At 41.3% G+C, this 18,866-nt stretch overlaps 3 protein-coding genes across 8 annotated transcripts in view; 2 read left to right on the plus strand and 1 right to left on the minus strand.

The window, feature by feature from the left end:
- Nucleotides 1-330: 330 nt before the first annotated feature.
- Nucleotides 331-5,020, plus strand: LOC111067693 (oxidoreductase-like domain-containing protein 1). 2 transcript variants are annotated; one of them, XM_022356949.2, is made up of 3 exons: nucleotides 331-467; nucleotides 4,292-4,558; nucleotides 4,623-5,020. In XM_022356949.2, exons 2-3 carry the CDS (start codon nucleotides 4,430-4,432, stop codon nucleotides 4,875-4,877), a joined length of 384 nt encoding a protein of 127 aa, XP_022212641.1. In that variant the 5' UTR covers nucleotides 331-467; nucleotides 4,292-4,429; the 3' UTR covers nucleotides 4,878-5,020. The 2 variants fall into 2 exon arrangements, with proteins under 2 accessions (XP_022212641.1, XP_022212642.1); XM_022356950.2 differs by lacking the exon at nucleotides 331-467 and having other exon boundaries at nucleotides 4,280-4,558.
- Nucleotides 607-6,075, minus strand: LOC111067690 (homeobox protein rough). Its single transcript, XM_022356945.2, has 3 exons — nucleotides 5,500-6,075; nucleotides 1,243-1,477; nucleotides 607-973 (listed from the first exon to the last, which is right to left on the minus strand). Exons 1-3 carry the CDS (start codon nucleotides 5,996-5,998, stop codon nucleotides 607-609), a joined length of 1,101 nt encoding a protein of 366 aa, XP_022212637.2. The 5' UTR covers nucleotides 5,999-6,075.
- A 2,316-nt stretch (nucleotides 6,076-8,391) lies between these two features.
- The window catches only part of LOC111067669, a 36,701-nt gene continuing 26,226 nt past the window's right edge, over nucleotides 8,392-18,866 (plus strand). The window contains exons 1-2 of one of the 5 annotated variants that reach the window (XM_022356914.2): nucleotides 8,392-8,685; nucleotides 10,051-10,735. In XM_022356914.2, coding sequence (XP_022212606.2) covers nucleotides 10,468-10,735 — 268 coding nt within the window. In that variant the 5' untranslated portion in view covers nucleotides 8,392-8,685; nucleotides 10,051-10,467. Of the gene's footprint in view, nucleotides 8,686-9,684; nucleotides 9,974-10,050; nucleotides 10,736-18,866 lie in introns of those variants that run through there. The other 4 variants (XM_022356916.2, XM_022356915.2, XM_022356917.2 and 1 more) reach the window with 4 other exon arrangements.

Genomic DNA, 18,866 nt, shown 5'->3' on the forward strand with positions numbered 1-18,866 from the left:
ATCATGGTGGCAGCCCGTTACTACGAATTGTACGAGTCTGGCAACGCCACAAACGACGTCATATTCGTTTTATGTTGTTTTCGTTTGAACCTTAATATGTAAATAATCCAATAAAAAGGACTTCTGAAAACTTGCCAATCTCTTAAAAAAATTTATGTATCTATCGGATAAAGTTATTTGTTTAGGGCTGAGAGTCCCAGCTAGCTAGTAATATTAAACCGAATGTCAAAATATTTGGGAGATGCGTTGTGTTAATGCTAACATTGTGATTAACATTTCACTGTTGCACTTTACATGTCTCTGTTAAGCAACAGCTGTTTGCCCCGCAGGGCTGCATTATTGTTTGTTAGTTTTTCTTGTATTTGTTAAAAACAAATATTTCTCGTCTATTTTCTTATATAAAGAAAAGCCTGCGGGGGCTAAGAGTGTGCAAATGCTCTATATAAACTTTCACTAGTGTCTAAAAGGTGAGAAAAGCAGAGAAATACGTTGGTTTAGTGTTTTGTTGTTCAGCTAAATTTATTCGGTAATTAGCTTAAGCTGATGATTAGTTTAGTGGCTAAATCTAAGTTAAAGCTCAATTAAAACTAGCTGCCTGGTTAATTGCTAGCAAGTATTGACTGCTCGATTGCTGTCACTGCCACTGCCACTGCCGCCACCGACGCCGCTGCTGTGGCTGTTGCTGTTGCTGATATTGAAGGGAAGGCGTCGGCGTGGCTGCGTCTCGTATCGCTCGTCGATGTCTATATAATTAGCATCTGGATGTCCTCCTCCATTGTTGTTTACGTGCCCCTGCGTGCTGTCCTTTGGCAGCGCTGCCGTCGCCGCTGGCGTTGGATAGTAGCCGAGGCCCACGCCGATGCCTCCTCCATGTGGAAGGGACGGCGTCGCACTGCTGGCCGGGGCGGCGTAACTCGATGTAGTCTGATGACCCATTATAGAGCTCATAAAACCATTGGCCACGACAAAGTTTCTGAAAAATTGATTACATCAAATAATACTCGCATTCGGCTTGAGGAAAACGACCAACACCACAACAACCCAACCGCTCTCCCCCATGATAAGGATATGTCCCCGCTGTCTAATTGCGTTTGTGTGCGCATAAATGTCGTAAAATTAATTTCGTGTTAATTTTATGTGGGAGGGACATCAATTAAAATTGTGACATTTCCTTGAATTACTTCCGTTTCAAAGGGAAACCCATTCCCATTTACATTCCCCATTTTTCGGTGCTCCACTCACCTGTAGTGCTGATCGATTTGCGCCTTCTCTATCCGCTTGTCCTTTGCCCTACGATTCTGAAACCAGATCTTGATTTGCGTCTCTGTGAGCCGCAACGTTTCAGCCAGCTCGAAGCGGCGACTCCTGGAGATGTACTCGTTCCGATGGAACTCCACCTCGAGGCGCAGTGTTTGCTCGGTGCTGAAGGTGGTACGCTGGCGACGCTGTCTTCCCTCTTTGCGACGACGGCGTGCCACTAAAAATGGAGAGGAATTGGTGTTAGAGAGAAATGGGGATAGAAATGGTTGCCACTATAGATATTTTTAGCCATAAGCTAAAGAGATGATTTTTTGTAGTTATATCTATTCCCAATCGACTTGAACTCGATGTATTCCTTCGTATTTCGGGCCATATCTTTTCCCAATCGACTGCACATTCTATTCGTAACTATACTCAATTTTTGCCCCTTGCTGGGTATTTTTATTCACGGCCAAACCCTTCATCGAATTCCAAATTTCCCTTAAAATTCTTGAAATATTGGTAGCATAAAGGTAGCAAAATGTTGGTAGGTATTATATATTAAAATTTCCATCTATTCCTTACCCTGGTCATGTATCTCAATGGGATTCAAATAGTTCAAATATATATCAGAAACCCACAGCAAATGAGATATTCATAGCTGCAATATTCATACATTTTTCTCAGTCCTTTCCTTTCTTTCTTAGTCCACGAATCATCATTCGCATTTATTCTAAAGGCATTTTCAAAGCCATAAGTATTCCCCATGCCCGACTCAATGGCTAAATAGATCACGATTTGATTTCCCCTAAAATTTCTAAACGTTTATTCATAGTCGGAACTATTTCCCTTATCAATTCCAATGCCCAGTCCCCTGCCTATTCATATGCCCATCACACAATAGAGATGTTAGAGCGAAATTAATCTTACATTAAGAAACCATCCAGCCAAGTCCTCGATGAACTAAACGATTACGAATGTGGTTTGCGTGTTTTTTGTTAAGTTAAACAAATAATTAACCACCGCCTTTGGCCGGGGGTTCTGTGCTTCATCGCGTTTGTGCTGCACATTAGTGAATGCATTTTACACGTGTTTTCCAGTCCGCTCAAAGTTTCCTTTTTTTTACATCATCATCTTCTTCTTGTTTTGGGCAAGCAATCCTATGCTGCTGATCCGGGAAACTTTTAACAATGCCAACAGCTGCCCAGCCCTCCCCTCCCCCATCACCCTCATCATCATCATTATCATCATCATCCGTGAGGACTCTCCTCATTCATATTTTCCATCCATCCATCCATCCGTCCGACTATTCGTTTGTTTGCATTTGCTGACTGTGCGGTGTCGTATCGGGCTCAGTCGTTGTCGCCGAATTGGTCCAACCAACCGCACATTATGCCCCCCCCCACTCCCCACTCCCAACCTTCCCGTGTGGCGTGGCGGCACCATCCACACCGCTTAGCGCATAACATTGTTCGGTGGGCTTTAGAGACTTCTAATTGATGTAACAAGGCGAAGCTGACAAGTTGTTTCCGTGGGTGTTGAAAGATAAAGATATAGATAAAAAAAGCAGATTTTGGGTGCTACGGATTGCCAGTGGAGGAGGAGGGTACATTGCTAATCTCTACGAGTAGTTTTTGCTTGATTACCCCTTTTGCCACAAAACAGGCTTAAGTTTTCTGCTTTCCGCCAGCCTTCCTCTTCCTTTCTGGCTCTCACTTTTTTTTGTTGTTGTTCGTCTTTGAAATCACGTGTGAAATTCGATATGCAAGTGTCCTTTGGACGGTTCTGTTGTGGTTCCCCCTATCTCTGGTGCCTTGGCCAGAGTGTGTGTCCGTCTGTTTTTTTAGGTTTCCTGTCAAGCTCTCAATTACAATGCTAATTTTTTGTTGGCTTACTTATGATTTGTACAAGTTTTGCTTGGAGGCTAAATGAATATTGTAAATGAATATGTGACACGGTTGGGTGGGAGGGGGGTATAGATTTCATAGATTTTCGTTTGATTTAGTTTTTCTTGCGACAGCAATGAGCAATACGCTTCGTTATAGACAGCGATTGGGTGCAAAAAATTTTGAATTAAGGATATTATGGATCTCCAAGAGTAGAGCGCGATTATCTGTGAGTTCTATTATCAATTTTTGAACTACATATAAAATCTATACCCAAACGACCCAATTAAATATCAAAAAGAATACCCAAGGTCATTAATGTTCATCAATTCCTTAATTTTACTCAACGGAAATTTGTTTTACGAAAATGCTGTATCCATATTTCATGAACTTTTTTAAAGAAGAATAAAGGATAGAATTAAATGTGATATATTTTAGGATATTCTCTTTGTTTCTAGAGTCTTCAAGGTATTGATTTTTATGGATGTATATAAAAAAATATATATGGACTTGGACGAACATCAACGAGAATGTCCTTAAGCAATAAAAAAAAAAGTATCTTTAATAAGATATCAATAAAAAAGTTAGAATTTAAATTTATTTTAATGAAAATTTCAATATAAATATATTTAAAAGGAATTTTATTCCAATAAATGTTATTTTTGTAACTTGAAAGAATCAAAAATTAAATCATGATGATGTTTCTTTAGAGCTCCCTCGAATAACTTAAACTTTTGCACCGGCAAACAATTTCATCAATTGCTTCCATGATTACCCATCCATTTGCCTCACTGCCTTCAGTGCGGCATGATCCTTTTTCATTATCCTTCTTGCAACACCTGAACACACACCTGAATCGAATCCCCCCACCACAAGCCGCCAACCGCAAACCTCTTCAGCCGCATAAGAAAACGAAAATGCCGCAAGTAAACGAAAACTTTCACGGCTGAATGCATTTTAATTTTTTTCTTTTCATTCATATTTTTTTTTCATATTTTCGCTGCCCCAACTAATTTCTTTTCCCCATTTCTCATTGTGTGGCCAATTCCCCCCCGTCCATGCTTTCGAGCTTTTTTCATTGCTGATTTCTGCATAATCCTTGCTGAAAGGATATTCAATATCACTTGCACTTAATCAGGGTTTTTTCTGCATCCGATTTTTTGTAGTTCCTGCGGAACTAAGTTTTTTGGTGGCCTGCTCTCGGCGGCACCTGTCTTTCGGAGGAGGCGTGTGAAATGCTCATCACTTCCTCAACGCCTTTCCAGTCATAGAGTTTCGGTGCTATTCCCGAGATCTGGTGCAAAATGCTGGCTCCTCTGGGCTTCAGTTGCCCGCGCTGTTTGCTCCTCAGGCGCGGAGGAGGTGGAGGAAGACGCTGGGCCATCGCTTCCCTGGCCCGGCACTTGGCCGATAAAACGCCCAAGGACATTGTGGTAAGTGTTCTACAAGATCTTAGCTTGCCTTTCGAAATTTTGCAAGAGATTTTTCTACCTTCAGATACCGCCAGAGCCCACCACATGCTGCATGTCCGGCTGTGCCAATTGCGTGTGGCTGGACTACGCCCAGACTCTGGCCAAACTACTCGACAACAATGATGAGCGTGCCCGCGAGATAGTTCTCAACAAGATCACCGATCCGAACCTGAAGATGTTCCTCAGCCTGGAGCTACGCAACATGAAGCTGCTGCACGACGAGAAGCACCCAGCAGGAGCCACCGAGGACCCGAACACTCCAAAGACGCCCTCAAAGTAGTACAAACAAAAATTACACCAAAATGTATGGTTTTTACAATATGTAGTTAGGAAACATTTCGTAGTAGCTGAAATTTACTCATGTACTTAGCGTTTAAGAACAACAAACCTCATAATAAGATCTAAGGGTTGAGAAGCAAAGAAGCTGCTGAAAATGTGTTGTTCGTTGATTTGAGGTATGATTCCAATCAAAGAATCATTGGGAAACTACAGGGAATTTTGTAGCTGTGGGTTGGTGTCCCTTAGCTGAGGTTTTGCTTACAGTTTTCCTGTAGCAATTCATCTATCTATCTATCATATTTCCACTGCTAATTTATTATGTTTTCGGACTAGATGGCGTCCACAGTGATTTCAGGCGCAATTTAAGGACTAATCTGTCTTTGGGGCAGGCACAACAACTTTTTAATTGAAATCCAAATCACGCGTTCCCCGACATCAAGATATCCGATACTCAATTTTGTATCCAAAGAACTCAATTCCAAGTAAAATATCTATTCAATATTATCGCTAGGATCATTCTCAAATATCCGTAAGCTATTCATCTGCAGCTTCAATCTGCTGGCAAACACAACTCCATCTTAGGTTAGATCTTTCGAGCCCCCTAAACTACTATTTCTACTCACAAAAGGCCGTAAATCCAGCGCTGAAATGCGGATCACCAGGAAAGCCGGGTGGAAATCCCGCTGGCAGTACGGGCACGGGAGCTCCGTGTCCTGGCGTAATTCCAGGCAGGGTATTGCCGTAGCTGTGCTTCTGCGGCGAGTCCTTGGAGCCACCATAAAAGTCATATGAGGGAAATCCAACGAGGGACACGCGCTCATCGCTGATTGAAATGTCCGGAGACGAGACGCTGCCGCCATCGCTGTGGTAGGGTGTGTCGCAGCCAGGCGGAGGCTTGTGGTGGGTGCCCACCACATCGATGTCGCCGCTCTCGCTGCTGCGCGTCTCGAGGTGCCCGTAGAGTCTCTCGAAGAACTGTCGCGGCGACGATGGACGCTGCGGCGGAGTCGTCGTGATAATTGTGTCTGTCTGCAACGGAATGGGACTGGACTGGGTCGTGATGCGATCCCCACCAGCATTTCCCTCCACGGCGGTCACCAGATCTTGGTGTTGGCGTTGCATTTGAGGCGATTCGGTTCGGTTCGTTTATGGACGACTAATCGCTTGTATAATCGGCGAGCGACTGAAATTGGCGTTACTTCCGATGGCCGGCAGCGGGACACCTCTTGGGTCAAGCAACGGCAACGGCAACGGCGACAGCGACAGCGACGCTTATCCTGCGCTGACGCTGCCGGCGCTAGCAAAAACAAACAAATTATGCGCCACATCAAAAGAATTAACAGCAAAGACGCCTTAAATTCTGCTTAATAAAAAAACTTCGTCCTGCAACAACCTGCAGCCAAGGGCTGCGAGGCGCTGATTGGCCGAACTGTTAATGAAACTTAACCCCGCACGTTAGGGGTGTTGTACGAAGGACATGCATGAGGTCCTTTTTTCCCGGAAGGGCGTGCGCATTTTCAAATCAAATTGGTGTGACCAACCAGCCAAAAAAACTAGTGTGACCTGTACCAAAAATACTATCTGTTTTTGCCAGTTTCCTATTGGTTGATTTTCATTGGTTAAAAATTTCAAGGCTTTTCATTGGTTGAAAAGCGAATAAGCTTAGAACATTTTAGAAGTTAAAAACGTTCACTTTAACATTGCCAATTTTAAATCTTTAATGTTGTAAATTAGTGTTGTTTTGTAACAATGCGAAAATATTTTAATTCCTTTTTCACATATTATTTTAAATTTTGGCGGCACTAACAAGCAAGCATAATAGACAAGCAGTGTACGCAAGCAGTTTTTCTGTTAGATTAACAGTACTGCTTTTTAACAGTCTCATGCCTAACATTTCCCACGTAAGATTCATGTAACTACCAACAGATGGCGGTGATCACAATTGAAAAACTGACATTTTTCGATAACTTTTTAAATATTGGGGAGGGGTGTTAAGTGGGTTAAGTCCCGTTTAATCGCCGGATTGCCTTGGTTTTTCTTCCCTGGCTCCTGTGCCCGGGAAATCCTGCAAATTCAAACAAAAAAGAAGGATCTGGAAGTTCGTCAAGGAGAAGCAGTACAAGACACTGCCACTTTCTGCAGACACGTCCAAGCTATGCTGCTTTGACGAGGGCTCCTTCAAGCAGGTCCAAAGAAATGTTATTGAAATAAAGGACACAATAGATACAATCAAAAAAATGTTATGAAATATTATGAATTATATTTTTTATTTTTTAAATAGACAAAACACTTAAAGATTCATTGTTGCGTCATTCCATACGCGTTCCCGTATGATACATTTGATTTGTATGGGAAAAATTTTAGCAACATGGGGAAATGAATTAGCAGCACTGTTGTGCAACTTTGGCACGGAATGAGCAACAATCTGCATACCTTGGAAAAATGGATATTATGGACTTGAGATATTGTTTGTAATTTCAGGCTCCAATTAATGCAGAAACGACTCAGTCTCTGTTCTCAAGAGTTTTAAACAAAGTTTTGCAGCTCTCGACTACCAATAATAGGTATCAGAACCGGGATAAATGTATTTATAACACACAAACATGTGCATTAATATGTAAAAGCCATGTCAATCTAGTATAAAATCATAAATAATGTTTCAATGGAGCTTGGAACAAAACATTTAACACCAATTAAAAGAAATAAGGTATATTAAAGTACATACGCATAGAAGATACTTGGTTGACCAGCAACACTGACGTAACATTTAGTCAACATTTAAGTTTTATGCTTTGGCCGTTTTTGTTTGAACCTTAATATGTAAACAATCCAATGAAAAAGAGTTCTAACAACTAACCAATCCTGAAAAAAATTTATGTATCTATCGGATAAAATTATTTGTTTACGGCTGAGAGGGCCAACTATCTAGTAATATTAAACTGAATATCAAAATTGACGAATTTCATATCACAAAATATCACGGTATGGCAGCCCGCAGCAACTACGAATTGCACGAGTCTGGCAGCGCCACAAAACGACGACAAATTCGTTTTATGCTGTTTTTGTTTGAACCTTAATATGTAAATAATCCAATAAAAAGGACTTCTGAAAACTTGCCAATCTTGTAGAAAATGTATGTATCTATCGGATAAAATTATTTGTTTATGGCTGAGAGTCCCAGCTAGCTGGTAATATTAAACGGAATATCAATATCGAGGAATATCAACGTCGAATGTTTTGAAAAAACAATCGATACTATCGTGATAGTATCGGGCTGAAATAATTATTAAAAAACCATTGAAACCTTTTAGGAACTTGTCCATTGTAAAAATTAGATGCCACCTGTCGATTTTTTTACAAATTTGTCTTCGTATTTTATAGCAGCCAATCCAAACATATCAAAAGCGCAACGACTGTAGCTCGATACTATCATGATAGTCTCAAAACCGTCGATAGTAGAGGCCATCAGTAAAATATCGATACTATCGATAGTGCCCACGACTGTTTGACACCTCTAATAGTTTGAAAAAAAATTTTAGATCTTGCGGTTCGTTGCGCGCGCTCGTTTGGTTGTTGGTCGAGATATTCATTTGGACCAAAAATTTCGTATTGTGGAATTACGAACTGTTTGTCATCCCAGTTAACAACAAAGGCGATCGGTCGTTTTGCGGCTATGAATTTGTCGTTGGCTTCGCGTGCGCCATACGTTTCGTGCATTCACCGTTAGTTCGAAAAGACAGTGAGACGAAAGTGCAAAAAGGAATAAACAAATTTAATGAAAAGTTGTTTAAGAAACACAAACAAATAAGGTATGGGTCAGATCCCGAAGGAAAGTTCTCTTGCCAATTTCGTTTTGTTGCACAAATAAGCAGCGGACAGGCAAAGACATGCAATAACAAACATTGCACTTGCCTGTGCATGCCGCTATTTCTCTTGCCCGCCCCTTTTAGCGGATATGACTTAAAAGGGTTATTGTCTTGATATTGCCTTTTTGTTTGTTTTTTGGTTGTGCGCGTGCGATTGGAGTGTGTTTGTTTTTTGTGCAATGCAAAAATATTTTGTTAAAACTCGTTTTTATTCAAAGCCTTTTTGGTTGTGTGCGAGTGTGTGTGGTGTGTGTGCGTGTGTCTGTGTGTCCATCCATCAGTTTTTATTGTTGTTTTTAATTATATGCTCCCCCTAAGCGCTGTTAGAGCGAGACAGCAGCTGCCATGTGTTTGTGCCTCCGCTGCGCTTCATTTCCCTCTCTCTCTTACCGCTTCCATTGATATTTTTATGAGCGGCGCTAAGGGCGCATCTCTCCCTCGCACACGCACAGCCTCATATCATTGAGAGCGGGGCGTGGGAGAGGCTGGGATTATTGTGGGATTTTTTTTCTGATTTACTTCATTTCCATATTGCGGGAATGGAATTTTCATGGGCTTATATCCGCTCTTCCATGTCCTGTACCGTCCCGTCCCGCGCATGCCCACCAGATTATGGGGAAATTTATATGGAAATTAACGTGGCTGTGTTTTGATTGATAGCAAATATCGCTGAAACGGCGCTTGCGCCTGCGCTCGTAGTATATGTCAACATAACTGCATTTCGAACAGCTGTCGGCAATGTGTTCCGTTAGGAATGAGAATGAGGGAATGGCATAGGCAGAAAGTAACGTTATATGTGGACATATGAATGTATGTACAGTAAACTACATTATTAAATAAGTGATATGGGATAGTTTTGTTGTTAGTAAAACCTTTCAGACAGTTCTATAGTTCGGAGAAGTTGGCCAAGCGTAGAGAAGGAATTTCCTACCCTGCCCCATTACTGTCATTTCTCCAATTTATCGGTCGGAAAGACGGATTCGTAACAAAAATAGTTTAACCTTATAGATCCAGTTTATTAGCAAGTGAAATCGTGCCAAATTTGACCAAAATCAGAAAAATCAGCTGCCATAAAAGTGATACGTTGTTTGACCCTGTGTTTCTGGAAAATAATCCAATAAAACTTTCCAAATTAAACGAAACTTCGATAAAAATCGCACTTAACGATCGGTGTGCAGTGGTTATTTGAATTCTAGTGTTTGTTCTGCTGCCTAAAGGTTTTTTTTTTTAAGTGATTTGCATGCACATTATCTTCTCTTCCTTAAAGCCATACTAATCGTATATCCCCATCTCTGTTATCTTTTGCAGTGCCCAAAATCGTGTGACACACTTAAGGCCCTGGCCAGCCCCTGGCTTTGACGGACGGACGGGCGGCGGTCGTCTCCACTAATTGCTGACACACATAATTTCACTAACTGGCGGAACATAAGAAAAAAAAGAAAAAAATAAAAGCGCCGCAAAAAGAGAGCAAAATTTAATTTACGGTCCGCATCAAAGTCAAGTCACTGTCGCGGTGTCGCGCTGCTCGACTTTAACTAATTTAATGATCAAAAGTTATACATTTTTTTTCGCACACTCCGTGATCTGTGTTCGGTGTTAATTGAAAGTGTCACGCGTCGTCTAAATTATAATTCCCCCAATAGACTGGAGCGTCGTTTTCCCCCCCCCTTGTATATTGTATGAGTGTCTGTGTGTGGAGTGCAACCTGTGTGCAAGCTGTCCACGATGTGGCCGAGAGAAGTGGCTCAAAGTGAAATAATGTGCCAGATTGTGTGGCTAGTATTAATGGTCTCGGGGGCGGCCCAGGCGGCGACACCCTTTGCAAAGGAGTACCGCAGCGCGGGGCTTTTCAAGGGCAACACCCTCGTCGAATTGGATGGATCCACCACACTGGATATGGCAATGGAGAAGCCAACGAGCAGCAGTGGTCTTCAGACGGGAGGCTTCAAAGCGGAATCGTCGGTGATTTTGCCGGGAATCCATTTGAGTTCAGGTAAGTGGGGGAAATATCATATAAGTATTCTTTTAAGGAATTCTATACAGAAGTTCCAAAATAATTTGAAAGAAATCTCTTCCCCTCTTCCCATTTTCATGGGTCTCTATTTGATATCTCATATTAGTAAAAACAACACCAAATGGATGTTCTCTTTCCACTTCTTCCAGGAAATTGTAAACCATCCAACATCCAAAACACAAAAAAACTATACAACTTTCATTCATTGCCTCTCCTTATCAATAACCCAAAGAACTTTTATTTTTGAGAAAAAATAGGAAGTGTTCACTTTTGGGGCACACACTCCACACTCCACACTCCACGATCCACTCTTTGCACTTCTCCCCTGATGCATTCTCCAGGTACATATGTCTCCCGTGTGCCGGCGCTTATCTAACGCTTATCTTACAACACTTTCCTGCCTTCCATTGGTACTCTCTCCCTCCCTCTTCCTCTCTGTCTTTCGATCGTGTCTTTGGTTTATTTATGACCTGCGCCTTGTCGGCATCATATTTCAGAAACATACAACAACAGAAAAACAGATTACCCGAACAAGTGTATTTGCTCGGTCCGCTGTGTCTTCTCGTTGTCTCCTTCGTTTGTCTTTTCGGTTTCGGTTGGATCTCTTTCTCTCCCTTTTTATACCCTTGGAAAGAGTATATTTAACTCTGACAGAAGTTAGGCATAAAGGCATAAACTATATTCCTGATGTGCATAAATAGCCGAATCCAAATGTTTACATGCAAACAGTCTCTAATATTTGTGTGTCATTGGTCCCTTAACTTTAAAGGGTATACAAACTTCGGCACGGCCGAGTCTTGTAGTTTTCTTACTGCTTTGCATTGTGTCTGGGATTCGAGGGTCTGTCTGTTCTCTCAGAGGGTCTTTAGTCTCAGAGGAGGGTTCGCTCCTCTTCTCCCTTTCTTCAGTTCTGTCAGCGTATATCTCCCCCGAACCTGGTAATCCAATCTCTGCTGCACTTGAAAGATGAATGGTGGCCCACAGCTGGCAACCAGGATGTCAACCACAGCTTTGGCGCTCACTCTCAGTCGGGAGTCTCATTCCTGCTTCAAGGCACGCTCGCAGCACATCCGTTGGAGTAATTTTCCTGCCTCATTATAACCAGATTAAAGTGTAATCACAGTGCCCCAGACGTGTGCTTGGGAGACGTGATTCTCTACGTCTCTCCCTCCCCAGGGGTTTCTTCTTAAGAGTATTTCTTTTTTTGGGGTTCGGTTTGGTTCTCTTCTTCGAACTTTTTGGCAAAGTGCAAACTTCCACTTCCTGTCCCTCGGCACTCACTCCCGATGATGGAGTGAAAGGGATCTTCCAGTCTCGAGTATCGACTCGAAAGGTAGTCTTTCCCCATCTGTCTGGTGGGCTCCCCTTGACCTCCTCTTCCTCCTCAGCCCAGATCTTTGGGGAGGGAGGGAGTTTATTTAAATGACATTTAAGCCGCTTAAATGCTGTGTCGCTTCGTACGTTTTTGATTTTTTTATGACAACATTTTCAAGTTTATGCGAGTCCCATTTTATGAGCGTGAAAATGAAAGTACTTTCGTCATGTCTCTAAAGAGAGAGGAAAGAGAGGGAGAGTCGGGGTCTTTCTCTGTCTTCATCTCTATCCCTTTCTCCGGCACTACCGAGTAGATCTTTCGCCGACTCTTTCTCTATCTCTGTGCGGCGGCGGCCTTTTCCTTTGGAGTTTTGCGGCCTTAAACTTATGGATGACTCGGCAGCATTTAAGAGTCGCCTTACATTTTCGGGGGCTTTCTTAAATGTGTCATAATTAAAAACAGACCCCAACAGACTCCCAGACATTGTCGTGGGCAGCAGCTCCTGATGAGTAAGCGGTGGAGTCACATTTTAAAGGGGGCAGCTTTAAGCAGATTATATAATGTATCTGAAAGAACAACGAAAAAAGATTATGTTTAAGTTCTTAAAGTGCTTGAAATTAAGTCAAAACCCAAGAAAATATCAAATTTCCAGAACATTTTCTAAGGAAAAGAAGAATACTTCTTTATTTGTGTGAGACAGAAAGCTTTTTTTGATAGAATGGAACTTACAGGCCTTTCAAATGAGAAACTTACAGAACCTCACAGAATCGTACCCTTAAATCACACAAAAATGACATCTAGAATCAGGAAAACAATTTACCAAGCGATGCAAGCGAGGCTAAACTGAACAATTAAGTGTATACTATACATCGAAATAAAACATATAGCACCTGTAATTTTTAGATGTTTATTTCGTGATATTTGAAAAATCGGACCTTAAATTAAATTCCGAATGAAGAAAACCCATCCCCAACGTTCTTTAAAGACCGTTCAAATATTTGCACGCCTTCCTGAATAAATTGCCAAGCAGAGAAAACAGAAACATTCCTCAATCTCTTATTTATTTCACAATTCCTGAAAAAATATGAAATATTATTGGCCCCTGAGGCCACATCTTAGACAGTGGCTACTAGGACTGCTACTACCTGAATGAATCTCCCCTGCCCCCCAATGTCAAAGCCGAAACCAAAGAAGAGTTCGTTTATTTTGTTGTTGTTCGTTTTTGGGATCTTTTTCAGCAAACAAAACACGCAAACTTTGGCCCAAGCCAGGGACCAGTTTTTGGTAGCATTTTGGAGTTGGAGTCGCGCGATTGCGCACAGTCCCGGGTTCTTCCTGGAGAGTACAGTACGCAGAAGATCTTAGCAGGAGGCTGTTGGTTGTTGGATGTTGGCTGTGGCTGCTTCTTGGGGTCTCTCCACTGGCACTTCAACTCTTCAGCATGTATTTAGATAGAGCTGAAACGTTGAAAGATACAACGCTGTACGGAGAGTATCTGTGTGTGTGTCTGCCAGTCAGGCCATGTCCATGTGTCTCTCTGTCTGCGTGTTTGCCTGAACCAAACAAAGCCAGCCGACAATCGTAAAAACTAAACGACGAGAGAATTTATGAGGCCTCAAAACGTAGCAGGAGAGACGAAGACAGACCCTGGAATCTCTCTCTCTCTCTCTCTGGGTCTTTAGAGTTGGGTTCTTCGGTGTGTAGATCAAGTGCCAAAGTCAGGCCAGGCATTCTTCGAGTTAGATAACAGCCCAAGGTTTCTGTCTCTGTTACTGTCATGCAAATGCAGATACAGATAAAAACTGAATGCAGTTTTTGCAGTGGAAAAATATATAAATCACAGGTAGCAGACGAACACTAGACGGGATGGAATCCCAAAGGCAAAGTGCGAAATATCCCACAGAGCAACGATCACCAGACGACAGACAGAGTGCAGTGCAGAGCAGAGCAGTGCAGTGCTGTGGTGCACATGTTGCACGAGGGGGAAACACAGAATCACAGAATGCATCTGTTAGATGCTGTGTGTGTGTGCTGGTGCTGCATCCAGGGTCCATCCATCGTTAACGTTGCCACGCTAATTTGACGAAAGCAGAGCCCATTTCATGGCATATCTTTTCCAACAATTTCATGCTGCTTCCCCTCCTCCCAACTGGGTCTGCAGCAGACCCTGTTGCAGTCACTCTGGATGCTGGATTCATCTGTGTATCTTACAGGTAGTTTTTAACACTTTAAAACTCAATCCGTTTAGAGGCGGTGTGTGAGTGTGTGTTGTGCACTCCTTCCCCTTCTTTCCTACCATTTGTTTACACCTTTTGCGAAAAGTCAAGAAAATGAAACGGTTTCTTGCCAGTTTTATGGCCTGAAAACCTGTGCCTATAGCCTATGCATACCCCCGATGCTGTTGACCCCTCTTCCTTCCTTTCTTTCATTCCCTGCTGATTCAACTTTTTGTTGTTGTTGTTGTTGTTGGTGGTGGTGCCCTGTAATTGCAGAGTATTGTAAGGGTATGCTTTATTTGTGAAATGATTTGCAGCACGTGAGAAGACAGCATTTCCGACACCATAAAATGTATGTAATTTTAATCGGTAGGCAAATACAGAATGAGCGAACAAGAAATTGCTGAAAATACCCCATTGCATCCCACACCTTCCACCAACTACAGGGTATCTGCATTGTCCACGCAATACCATAAAGGCCGTCCTTTCTTGTTTTTTGTTTATTTTCTCAATCGTTTGTTGTTGCTATTTATTTGTTTTTAATTTTACAGACAACAAAAAAATACAAAAAGAAAAGAAAATGGAAAATTGTGCAATGCTTTTTGGGAGAACATTTCGGTTTTTGTTTATTGAGTGTGGGGGAATGGGGAGAGGGGTGTTTTTCTTTTATGAACTTTTTGTTGTCTGCAGATCTCGGATAGATCTGAAAACGGAACTTTCTAACATTTACCAAAAGAAATAGGCAAATTTACCAGTAGATTCGTATCAAGAAACCATTGTTCAACAAAAACGATATTGTGGCAAGCAATTTGAGGCCACAAAGCAAACCCACCCACCTACGTGGTGGTGGAAAATGCTTCAAACTCTTTTTCTATTTTCATTTTTGGTTATCCAAATTGCATTGGCATACAAGAGATACTCGCGTACAAGCCATAAACAGGTGTCTAGTTATGTTTTTCATCTGTGGCTTTTACTTATTTTGTTAATTTGAAAAGTAAACCCCAACAAAAAAAAAAAAGACTTTTGTCTTATGCGGCCAACGCATGCTGTTCCTCCATCCACCCACTCCTCACAATCCACGACGCAGACTTTCGATTAGAAAGAAAGTGCCACACAACACATCGAAAAAAAGTGAATGTTTTTTTTCCATTTTTTTTTTTGGGAAAACAACACAAATTTTGAATAAAAGGCAATAAAAATTTGTGCCATAAAACAAAAATTCAAACGCTGAACAGAGAGAATTCCGGCAACTGGTGTCACCAGTAAAGCGAGGGCGTTGCTTCTTCGTGGGCGTTACGATTCGTTGGCTATAATGATATTACCCGCCTGGTAACTTGTTTTCCACCATACCATTCTGTATGTAACCGATCGATCGATGGCTGGAACGATAGCTATAGATAGCTGTGGATCCATGGAGCTTTGTTGCTGGCCATAAACATCTCGTAAATCTAAAAAGCTAAAGTCATAAAATTCAAAGCAGTTTGAAGTTCATTGGAATACAGAGATGCGGGCCAGTGCCAGCTGCAGAGATGCAGATGCAGATGGAGAGCATGTGCAGCCACAGAATAAATAAAATTAACAACATTATTGTGTATTCATTATGGAGTTCTGACATCCCCCACATTTCACAGTATTCTTCAGTATTCTGTATTCCATCTAATTGAAATAGAAATCTCCGCAGTGTTTCTCTCTCCACAAATGTCTTATGTCTATCTCTTTCTTTGACATTTGAACTTCAGGCGTGTGTGCGATGCAACCGCAGAGAATTCTTCAGGCGGCCACAAGTTGCATAAATATCTTTTAGTTCCCGTGAAAGACAACAACGTTTTTTGTTTGTTTATCTTCTTGGTTTTTTTTTTTGCCTTTATTCATATGCAATGACCTAGAAATTTGGCTTTCCTTTCCATTTCTCCTTTGTGGCTTTTGTATGCACAATGCTCTGACACAAGTCTCATAAATTGATGAAATACCTCTCTTTTTTTTCTCTTCTTGGGGGCTTCTTTATAGATTGATGGCAACGTTTCACTTTTACTCATAAAATATTCTGCTCCAACTTCTTTTAGTTGTAAATCTTGGCAAAAAATAATAATAAAATAGTTTAAAATATTTCCTTAAAATTTCTTTTACACCTTAAAATTTCGCTGCTTTTTTAACAATCATTTGACCCCACTGCACACACCTGAGGCGCTTGGTTTCTGTGGCACCCACACGGAAATCAAAGTCAAAGCCACAATTATTGTCTATAAAAATATATGCAACGAAAGAGAGAAACAAATTACCAATTTTGTGTGCAGTTGGTGGAAAAACGCTTCCGCACTGAGCAATTTGTCATGGCAACACACCCTGAGGGCCAACAGATCCGTCTGAGCGTTTGCTGAGGCGCCATATGACACCATAGGCGTGTAGAGGCGGCAAAAATATAAACCCCTGGTACGAATCCGATAAATGATCAAAAGGCCAGAAAGCCGACGTTTGACTTCGACTTGGTTGATGTTGCCAATAAACAGTCAATTATTGCAGACTGAGCTGAGCGATGCAAGTGCATAAAATTATATTTGAAATGGGGCTGGCCGGGGGGCACCATCACCATCACCAACCATCCATCAGTCAGTCATGCAGTCAGTCATTCAATCACTAACTAAATCAGTCTGTCAGTCAGTCAGTCAATCATTTTGGTGTTACGAAACAAAGCTGAAAACAAGAAAATTTGCATGGTGGCAGCTTCTGGCTAATTTCAACCATCGACTGACTGAATTTATGGCAATTTATGATACCCTACAGAGGGTATGATAATAATACGCTTTGTTTGTGCAACACTCTTGTTGCTCGCGGGAGCATCTTCCGCTGTAAGCCGCTTACAAGGTAATCCCTGAAGAGAGAGGGGCCGTGGCCGGGGCCTCTATGGGGCGACTTGTCGCAATATTTTGATCAGCATTTTAGATATCTTTTATCCACATTTCACATTCAACAAGAAATATACGTAAATCCCACAAAATATTTTCGGGCTATTAAAAACTTTTTCTTTCAATTAAATGCTTCAAAAATACAAAGTAGTTTTTCTTTCCAAATATTTGTGTGTTGGCGCCAATGAAAATTTCATCATCATCTGCTGGCGACAAACTTATTTTTGGGTCTCTTTGCTCTTCTCTGCATTTTGCTCTTCTCTTTGCTGTTTCAGCGTCGCCTTAAAATTAGTTATTTAAACGACTTTTTAGTTACAGCTTGTTTTGTGGGGTGCCATTCCGAAGGGAGAGAGAGGTCGCGGATGGTATGGGGCTCTGTGTTGAGTCATAAAATTGTTATTTTATAGCAGCGTTTACATGCTTTAAAATTGTTGAAGACTGCACTCGTGAGGTGCATAGGAGGGACATTTCAACGCACCAAAGTGCTTCATTAAAATGTAGTAATATTTATCAGAAAATATTCCAAAGAAAATACCAATTTTTATTGGTTGTTTGTTTAAGGTTAAGATATTTTAGAAACGTGTAGGAATTTTCAGATCGTTGTTTAAGTACCAAAAATGTCTCTTATTTGAATGCAATTTTTTACCCAATTAATTGGCCCTTATTTATCTCTATAAAAGTTAATAAATATCCTTGTTATTTACTGCGTTTCGGAAAGTTTTTTAAGTAAAAAATTTTACCCAAAAACGGAAAGAAATCTTTTACTTAGGAATATAAATTTCCCCAAAATCGGATTAATTGAATTCCATTTCCTATTAAATTTCCAAAATATCTTAGCTGTGTAGGAATAAGGAAATAAACAAAAAAATGCACTTTATCCCAAAGCTTCTGCTGTTATTTAGGTTTAAAAAATAATCTAATCCATCCAAAATTGATTGACTTTCATTTTGGGCTAAGAAAACACTTCTATAAATATTAAAAATCTCTCGAAACATTTGGTATCCGTTGACAAATTTTGTAACCCTATCTTCCCCGCATCATATCCCCCAATAAAATCTTCGCTCCAATCATTGATATGCAAATGAGAAAGAACTTTCCTTCAGCGGCTTATCAGGGGCTTGAATTTCTTTCAGAACGATCATCGTTTTATTTTGGAGTGCTATCAATATCAGTATCAATTGATATTGATTGGATGGACGGACACATGCTCCATGCTGATAATTTTCCCCACTTATCCCACTTGATATGGGAGGCCTATCTATAGGAATTTCTTCCTATTTACCCTGTGGTTCTTCCACTCTTCCCTGTTGTGTTTTTGTGTGTTTTTGTCATAATTTTAACCACAATTTATGCACTTTTTCCCTCCTCCCCGCTGTTACACTGTACAGAATGTACCGTTTGGCGTGCCAGCACATTGCTTATCTACGTTTCTAACGGTACTTGAGTTGAGTGTCACTCTGGAGGTTCCCCTCTATTGGGTTGTCTAGTTCTAGGTCCCCCCTCCTCCACCTTTGGCTCTGTCTGTCTGTTTGTTCCGCATACGATTAAAACTGACCGCTCTATGCTCTCCGCTCTCCTCTCTGTGCTGTCCGCTGCTCCCCCCTGTCCGCTGTTCCTTCTCTGCTGTCCGCTCTCCGCTGGCGTGTCTCGTCTGTCTCTGTCCCTTTTCTGTAGAT

This window comes from Drosophila obscura, unplaced genomic scaffold, assembly GCF_018151105.1.
Source record: "Drosophila obscura isolate BZ-5 IFL unplaced genomic scaffold, ASM1815110v1 contig_192, whole genome shotgun sequence".
Lineage (NCBI taxonomy): Eukaryota > Metazoa > Arthropoda > Insecta > Diptera > Drosophilidae > Drosophila > Drosophila obscura.